This window comes from Triticum urartu, chromosome 4A (assembly GCF_056163025.1).
Source record: "Triticum urartu cultivar PI428250 chromosome 4A, HENAU_Tu73, whole genome shotgun sequence".
NCBI lineage: Eukaryota > Viridiplantae > Streptophyta > Magnoliopsida > Poales > Poaceae > Triticum > Triticum urartu.
The window spans coordinates 346,362,330-346,371,415 of record NC_141876.1 but is presented as its reverse complement, the minus strand read 5'-3'; the positions used below and the strand labels follow the sequence as shown (position 1 = coordinate 346,371,415).

The window sequence follows — 9,086 nt, the reverse complement described above, 5'->3', positions numbered from 1 at the left end:
CGACATCGCCGGCCTGCCCGACGCGCGTCCCAGATCACTGTTCTGCTCACCCATGGCATGGCGCTTCCTCCAAAGCTCCTTCTTTGAGGGGGGCGGCTGCACCCATGGCGCCGAAGGTGGCGCGGGAACAGGCTGCGTCTCCACCTCCGCTCGCGGGCCGCGGACCTCCGAGCCCTCCGACTCCGAGGAGATCCCCAACCCCGAGACCACCGGTCGCTCACCAGATGGCCTGAAGATGGAGGTCACCGATCTCGGACTCGAGGCCATGGCGCGGGAGCGGCTTGAGTACGTGCACAGAGGAAGGAGAGGAGAGGTGGCCGCCGCGGTCGGAGTGACGCGCAGCGTGAGCGCAGGGCGCGGTGGACCGCGAGGAATTTTTGAAAATAATTATGGTGGTAATCACAAGCCTACCGTACATATGGTCCAAATGTGATGGTTGAGTGGATGTCGTTTGTTGTAGAACCAACAATGCAACAGGCTAAGTTTCTAGATTTTCACTAAAAATCAAGATTTTTTTTTGAGAAAGTATGATTGTATTCAAATCACGACATAATACAAAGTTCTTAACCCAAACAAGCACACCCTAACACATGCATAAACAATCAGAATAACAAAGAGCACCTTCAAACAACCAGCAAAACATGAAGACCTTCGGAGCTCTGTGTCATCATCCCTAAACTTTGCGAGGAGACCCATGCAACATAGTAATCTGCATCCAGACTCATGCAGGTCCTCATCTTCAACTACGCCATAATCATTGCCATGCTGCTCCCCCATTTATAGCGCAAAAAAGACAAGGACACACATGTGCATCCAACACGCCTGCACCAGCCTTCGCTATTTGTAGCTTTGGGTACCGCTATATGTGTCCCTTCTAGATGGAAGAGAACTAGGATCCGGTTCCGGCGCAGCCGCCGAGCCAATCGCTCGAACAAAACAGGACATCCCTCCAGCAGCCGCACAAAGAAGGATGAAGAAACACAACAGGAAATCATACCAACGAGGAAGAAGAATATTCGCCTCCATACAACCACTACCCATCCGAGGACCAAACCGGCCAGTGCCGATCGACCTCCAGATACCATAGCCCGCGAACTCAACAAGATCCGGGGATCCCCCACTCCGCTAGCTCCTAAACGAAGGCTAGAGCCCCGTCTGAGAGCGAACGAAGCCCGGAGGAACTTATTCAGACGCGCCACCGCGACGACAGCCTCAGTAGCGGCTCCATCAATCCTAACCCTACCGAGAACACACCGGACGCACAGGTCCGAGGTTTCCTCTTTCTCCCGCCGTCGGAGCGCCTTGCGAAGGGAGAGGGAACCAGCGGCGACGCACAAAGGGATCGGCTGCTCTTGAGATGGCCTCGCTAACCACCCCGCTTGAAGCATTCGCTAGTACTACTAAAATCAAGATTTGGCTTCATACATCGCCATGATGTTTTTCCAATTTATTATTGTAACTATAGGCGAATTCCCGAGGCGGCGCACAGCACTTGCAAATCCTCTATGAATGCGCTGGCAACCAAAAACCATCAAGAGAAAGAAGAAATCCTCTGTGGATGCACTGGCAACCAAAAACCACCAAGAGGAAGAAGAAATCCTCCGTGGATGCGCCGGCAACCAAAAACCACCCAGAAAAAGAAGAAATCCTTCGTAAGTGCGTTGGCAACCAAAAATCAATCAGAGAAAAAAGAAATTCTCCGCGGATGCGCTGGCAACCAAAAACCATACAGAGAAAGAAGAATCCCGAACAAGTCACCACCACGATACCAGGCGGCAGGCCTGGCTAGCAATCTAAAACTTTGAATATGCAAAAAGGTCACCACCACGGTGGGGGCATTTCCTAAACGGCGCTCTCTGCGCCCGATATAGTTCTTTGTGCAATCGGACGCACACCCCTCCGTCCGCACTGGGCTGGCCCGTCTTACCTTTTTTTTTCTTCTACTCTAAATTCTTTCAAAAAAAGGTGTGTGGGGGAGGATTCGAACCCTTCACCCCACAGTCTCTTTACATGCGCAGTAACCACCGGGGACAACAAGCTTTGGTGATTGAGAGCATCTTTCACAGTTCTTCAAATAAAGAACGTGAACCTGTTTTCTTTTCTTTCTTTTTTTGCCGGTTTTCTTCTGTTTGTTCTTTTTTCTATTTTGTGAACCTTTTTTGATTTCGGGAACATTGTTTTGTGAACCTTTTTTGAATTCGTGAACTTTTTTCAAAATCGATAAAAAATTTGCAAATCCGTTGAACATTTTCTCAAATTTGATGAACTTTTTTTGTGAACCTTTTTTGAATTTGTGAACTTTTTTTCAAAATCCATAAACTGTTTGCAAATCCTATGAACATTTCTCAAATTTGATGAACTTTTTTTGTGAACCTTTTTTGAATTCGTGAACTTTTTTCAAAATCCATAAACTTCTTGCAAATCCGATGAACTTTTTTTTGTGAACCTTTTTTGAATTCGTGAACTTTTTTCAAAATCGATGAACTTTTTTGCAAATCCGATGAACTATTTTCAAATTTTGTTGAACTTTTTCCGAAATTGATGAACACTTTTTAAAAAATGGACGAACATTTCTACAAATTTGATGAACTTTAAGTAAAATGATGAACTTTTTACAAATTTGATGAGCATTTTCAAATTTGGTGAACTTTTTTCCAAGTTCAATGATCTTTTTTCAAGTTCAATAAGTGTTTTTAAAATAATTAGGAAATCCAATAAATAGCGCTAATTTATTGGTTCTTATACACTTCGCGTTCATTTGTACTAACTAGGGGTTCCTTGTTGTAGTGGTTAGCGGAATGGTTCCTCCTTTGTAGTTTCAAGGCATGAGTTCGAGTGACGGTACCGGCAGTTTTTTGCGTGTTTTATTCACGAGACATTTTTCCTTCTACAGCGTGTGGTGGGCCGGCCCATGAGGTGCGACGTGCAAGTGCCAGCTTCCTGAACCGGCGCTTAAGGCGCCGGTTAGGAGCTCCCCACGGTGGGTCCCTGCAGGCAGGCAGGAGCTGGAGCCTGGAGCCTTCGGGTCATCCGAGGTGGCCCCCAACGAGACGACTCGCTCATTCTCATCTGTGGTGTGGATAGCCTGCTCCTTGGTGGGCCGACGCCACCCTCGCGCCACCGTCACTTCAAATCAAATTGAAAAAGGCGATTATTTATTAGATAGAAGAAGGAAAAAAAGACAAGCTAATGAAATCGTTCCGTGTTCCTCTTCGTGCTCCAACAAACAGAAGAGGAAAACAGAAGGAGTTCGTTTGCGTGTTTTATTCACGAGACATTTTTCCTTCTACAGCGTGTGGTGGGCCGGCCCATGAGGTGCGGCGTGCAAGTGCCAGCTTCCTGAACCGGCGCTTAAGGCGCCGGTTAAGAGCTCCCCACGATGGGTCCCTGCAGGCAGGCAGGAGCTGGAGCCTGGAGCCTTCGGGTCATCCGAGGTGGCTCCCAACGAGACGACTCGCTCATTCTCATCTGTGGTGTGGACAGCCCGCTCCTTGGTGGGCCGACGCCACCCTCGCGCCACCGTCACTTCAAATCAAATTGAAAAAGGCGATTATTTATTAGATAGAAGAAGGAAAAAAAGACAAGCTAATGAAATCGTTCCGTGTTCCTCTTCGTGCTCCAACAAACAGAAGAGGAAAACAGAAGGAGTTCGTTGGCCGCACGTGGCGCCACCGAGAGACGGCCCATAAAAATCCCCAAACCAACTTCCTGGATCCCCTCCCTGTTTCCTCGCGCCGTAGCTTTCCACGGATCTTTCTTTCTCTCCTCCACCTGCCTTGGCCGCGAAGGCGCCACCTTTCCCCAGACCCGCCGGCCGACCTCTGCCTCTGCGCCGCTCGTCTCGCTCCTCTCTTGTCTTCTCTTGTCGCGTAACACAAGGCAGGCGTGGGGGGCTCAATTTGGTTTCCATAGATTGAGATTGATTTCGGTGCCCGGAGGGCGGGATGATGGGGCTGGGGCTGGGCGACCCGCCGGCGGATTACGCCTCCATCATGGCGGTGGGGTTGTTCGTCGCGCTCATGTGCATCTGCATCATCGTCGGCCACCTCCTCGAGGAGAATCGCTGGATGAACGAGTCCACCACCGCGCTCTTGCTTGTCAGTACCGTCTGCTCCTCTGCATCTCTGTGTGTGTTTGTTGTGGTTGCTTGATTTGATCCTTGCGCGCGTGGGTCTGCAGGGGCTGGGCGCCGGCACGGTCATCCTCTTCGCGTCCAGCGGGAAAAACTCGCGCTTAATGGTCTTCAGCGAGGATTTGTTCTTCATCTATCTGCTCCCACCCATCATTTTCAATGCAGGGTATGTTCTTCTTATGCAAATTACTACAGTATTTATGCACTAGTCTTGCGCTGCTTTCTCTTGTGTATCATTCATGAGAATCCTTCTCTTGAAAGAAATTGAAATTAATGAATAGGGTCACTGATTTGCTGTGCTCCATGCTGGAGCCTAACATAACTGTTCTGATTTTAGGAGTGTCCCATATTATCGATTCCTCTTTTATTGCAAAATTTGGTTTTCTAGGTTAAGATGATGGAAACTACCCAAGGTTTTCGAGTCGACTAGTCGGTCTTGGGTAGCGACTCTTGAATAGTCGACCCTGCAGTTGCGACACGTTGTTGAGTCTTGAATTTTTTTTATGACTCATCGACTAGTCGACAATTAGTTGCGACAGTCGTTCGACTCAAAAACAGTGAAACTATCTAATGCATAAATCGTACTCTCTAATAACTGAATGTGACTATATCTTTTAGAGTAACAAGGAAGGCTGATAGTAGTTATATTAGATATTAACTGCAAGTTTTGCTTAAGGAGCCTAACAGTTGCATGACTCACACTACTCTTTTCCCCTATCCCTGACCAGGTTCCAAGTGAAGAAGAAACAATTCTTCCGCAACTTCATGACTATTACATTGTTTGCTGTAGTTGGGACCTTGATCTCCTTCAGTATAATATCCCTTGGTAGGTTCTCTCCCTCTTAAAATTTCACTCAGCATGTTGCTTTGTTGCTCATCTGTCTCACTGGCCCAATCTATCACAGGTGCGATGGGGCTAATATCAAGGCTGAACATAGGCTCCCTTGAGCTTGGAGACTACCTCGGTCAGTTCTTTAACCTGGAGTATAAACTTTTCCATTAACCTAAGTATAAGAAGAATTTCCATTGCGTGTCTGCTCTTCTTGCTTTTGACTCTTTCTGCACGTTCGCTTTTTCAGCACTTGGGGCAATATTCTCGGCAACGGACTCTGTTTGCACCTTGCAGGTGTTAAACCAAGATGAGACACCCTTCTTGTACAGTTTGGTGTTTGGTGAAGGTGTTGTTAATGATGCGACATCAGTTGTGTTGTTCAATGCAATCCAGAACTTTGATCTTGGAAATTTCAGTAGCCTCAAATTCTTACAGTTCATTGGAAATTTCCTCTATCTATTCGGCGCCAGCACCTTTCTTGGAGTAGCTGTAAGTTTTGTCCTGGTTCCACCTTTGGCTTTGTTAACTTGTCAAGTTCTGCCGTCTCACTGAATTTGTGGTGTTACTGCAGAGTGGACTTCTCAGTGCTTATGTCATCAAGAAACTGTACTTTGGCAGGTTGGTACTTGGACACATTGAATTGTGTGCTTGATATGATACCTGTGTCACCAATCTCAATACAATTTCAGATTTTCTAATATGCTTTTATGGTTTGTTCCTCTAATTTGGCATTTTTTCCAGGCACTCCACTGATCGTGAAGTTGCTATTATGATGCTCATGGCTTATTTATCTTACATGCTGGCTGAAGTAAGCACCCTGCACTACTAACTTCACATAGATACTACACAATCTGTCACTATCAGCTAGCTCTAATTGATATTGACTGGTTGCTTTGTGTTGCAGTTGCTTGATTTGAGTGGTATTCTCACGGTTTTCTTCTGTGGTATTGTAATGTCACACTATACCTGGCACAATGTAACAGAGAGTTCCAGGGTCACAACCAAGTAAGTATCTGCATTGTTTGTATCAGAAATACATGTGAATCCATCATTTGACATCTGAACTTCGCTGATGCTTATGTCATTCTATGCACAACAGGCATGCCTTCGCCACGTTGTCATTCATCTCTGAGACGTTTCTCTTTCTCTATGTTGGCATGGATGCATTGGATATAGAGAAGTGGAAGATTGTTAGTGAAACATATAGGTATGTTCTCTATCTGCTTCTTTCCATGTCTGTAGTAACATATTTGTTGTTCACATCCAGACAGTTTTGTTTTGTAACACATTTTCTGTACTATGCAGCCCAATGAAATCTATTGGCTTGAGCTCCATTATTGTGGCGTTGGTACTGGTTGCAAGAGCTGCATTTGTTTTCCCACTATCTTATCTCTCCAATTTGACCAAAACAACTCCAGGGGAGAAGATCTCTATTAGGCAGCAAGTGAGTGTCATATTAGAAACATCTTATGTATGTTATGTCCTTTCAAGAATACTCCTGTTACTTACTTGATGTGGGTTATTCAGGTTATTATTTGGTGGGCGGGTCTCATGAGAGGTGCCGTGTCAATTGCATTGGCCTACAATAAGGTAAAATATTGTGTCTGATCTATTCCATATGTGCTTTGGGTGTAATGCATGATCGAGTTTTCTAGTCTCAGTGTTTTATCATACTTAATAAGTACTCCCTCCGTTCCATAATTCTTGTCGTGGTTTTGGTTCATTCCACAATTCTTGTCGTGGTTTTAGTTCACATTTGAACTAAAACCACGACAAGAATTATGGAACGGAGGGAGTATATGCTAATGTAACACCTCATCCTTTATTAGAATTCTGTCATTAAGAACAGATATACCAAATTTGTCGACTTAAATGGGAATTCAGACCAAATTTGTGAAAACACATCATTGTGAATATGCAATTTGCGTGCCGAACTTTGTTTATATACCTTCCACCGGTACACTTCAACCATCATTGGTGAACAAATTTCATGAAAAATCATAGTAGGGAGTTGCATAATTTACGTACTTTTGGAAAAATTGAACGTGTCCTGCTTGACTGCATCTATCAGCCTGGAATACCCATTATAGCCTGTTTGGTTGGGGGATATTAGAGGTAGGGAATAGGAATTTAAGGGGTAGGTGACATATAATCCATTGTTTGATTGGAGGGCAAGGGAATTGAGGTGGGATGGGGAAAGAGAGAATTAAGGAGGTCAATTCCCACGTATCTCTTCCCAGCCTCGTCCCCGTTAATTCATGTGGGAAGTTATTTTCTCTCAAATTGCCTTTACTATTCCCACCACACACCAAACATGGGATTGGACAATTCAACTTCCCATGCCTGAACTTAGCATGTCTGAAGCAAAAAGGTGAATTCAAGGCCGGAATATCTTCGACATTCACTCCCTACTGATGGACGTTTGTAAAATAGCACTACCTGCATAGTAGCCCTGTATCGATAACCCAAAACCTGTTATACAAGCACAACCTACCTTCTTGTTTTGTCAGTATAGTTGACGTATTTAGTTGTGACATGTGATGGAGCTTAACTATAGTTAAAGATCTGAAGAAGATATTATGTGTAGGACATCTCACAATGAGGACGGGATATCCTCCACAATATTGGATTCGTTATCTTTTTAAAATAAATCACCTATCCAAAAAATCATTCTGATTTAAAAGGAGTCATCAACAAATCAAGAATGTGTTATTTCCCCCCCATTTCAAAAAATTACAATAAAAAATATCCTGCCAAAAATTGAAAACATGTGGTTAAAGAAAATGATAGTAAGCATATATCTTTTTGTCACTCTTTTTTAGAAAGAAATATTAATATATTCGTTACCATTGTAATATGATATCTCAATTAGGGTGTGCGTGCCCGTGTAGCTGGTCTATTTGCAAATGAAACTGCTCCAGGAAAAGGCTGGATTTTTGCTTATGTATGTTCATGTTGTTTGCATTCGTGCTTTGTCTAACTAGTCATTTTATCACTTGCAGTTTGCAAAATCAGGGCACACTCAGCTCCCTAGCAATGCTATCATGATCACCAGTACAATAATTATTGTTCTTTTCAGCACAATTGTAAGTTTCCTCTTCCTCTTAAATAATGCCATACATCCTTCCATTCAGGGCAACAAAATCTCTAATATGAACAACCACATAATATGGAAGCCAACCTCCAGACAATTACTCATATTATCACATCTTTTACGTTTCATCAGGTCTTTGGGCTACTGACTAAGCCATTGATCAGACTCCTGATTCCAGCGAGGCACCTCACTAGGGAAGTGAGTGCCCTTTCTGAGCCATCCAGCCCGAAGTCCTTCCTTGAACAGCTGCCCGGGAATGGGCCTGAGACGGATCTCGAGAATGCTGTGAGCATACGCCGCCCGACGAGTCTCCGGATGCTCCTGGCGAGTCCAACACGGTCAGTCCACCACTACTGGCGCAAGTTTGACAACGCCTTCATGCGGCCGGTGTTCGGAGGTCGAGGCTTCGTCCCATTTGTCCCTGGATCTCCCACCGAAAGCAGTGTACCATTACTAGCCCATGGAAGTGAGAACTAGAGGACTGCACAGAAGAGGAAGGGGATTATCTGACAGGAAAAGAAGTTTTGTAAATTAGCTACGGTGAGTGTAATTGCTGTAAATCTGAGGTAGAACGGTTCTTCGTAGCTGCTCATTTAGGCTAATTTCCTGGCCTGCATACAGTTTTTTTAGCTGACCTGCATAGAGTTGTGTATATCTCACTAGCCACTGCACATTATAAAGGAGTATTCGCCCGTAAAGTGCACCTGGAGGCTGAGCTTGAGGGAGGTCTTTACTTTTTTCAGTGAAAATACTATTTCCATGCCTAAAATATTCTGAAAAAAACACATAATCATATATTTGTAGTATACTCAGATGTGATGTACACAAAAAGGACAAATACATAGATTAAAATGGGCTTTCTCTGTTGTATTTGGACCAGATATTTGTGTTTTTCTATTAGTCTTCAAATAATCGCATTAGTTAAGGAAATCTTACACATAGTTGAAGAACATGTATATATATTTGTATGACTTTTTTTGATACTTTTTGAAACTTTCAAATATATTTTGTATTCTTTTTGAAAATGG

At 44.3% G+C, this 9,086-nt stretch overlaps 1 protein-coding gene across 1 annotated transcript; it reads left to right on the top strand.

Annotated features, from left to right (window-relative positions):
* Window positions 1-3,460: 3,460 nt before the first annotated feature.
* Window positions 3,461-8,756, top strand: LOC125529599 (sodium/hydrogen exchanger 1-like). The gene is made up of 13 exons (XM_048694010.2): window positions 3,461-4,097; window positions 4,180-4,298; window positions 4,861-4,958; window positions 5,038-5,097; window positions 5,212-5,453; window positions 5,536-5,582; window positions 5,706-5,772; window positions 5,869-5,969; window positions 6,064-6,171; window positions 6,270-6,408; window positions 6,492-6,554; window positions 7,967-8,050; window positions 8,191-8,756. Exons 1-13 carry the CDS (start codon window positions 3,945-3,947, stop codon window positions 8,533-8,535), a joined length of 1,626 nt encoding a protein of 541 aa, XP_048549967.1. The 5' UTR covers window positions 3,461-3,944; the 3' UTR covers window positions 8,536-8,756.
* The last annotated feature ends 330 nt before the right edge of the window (window positions 8,757-9,086 follow it).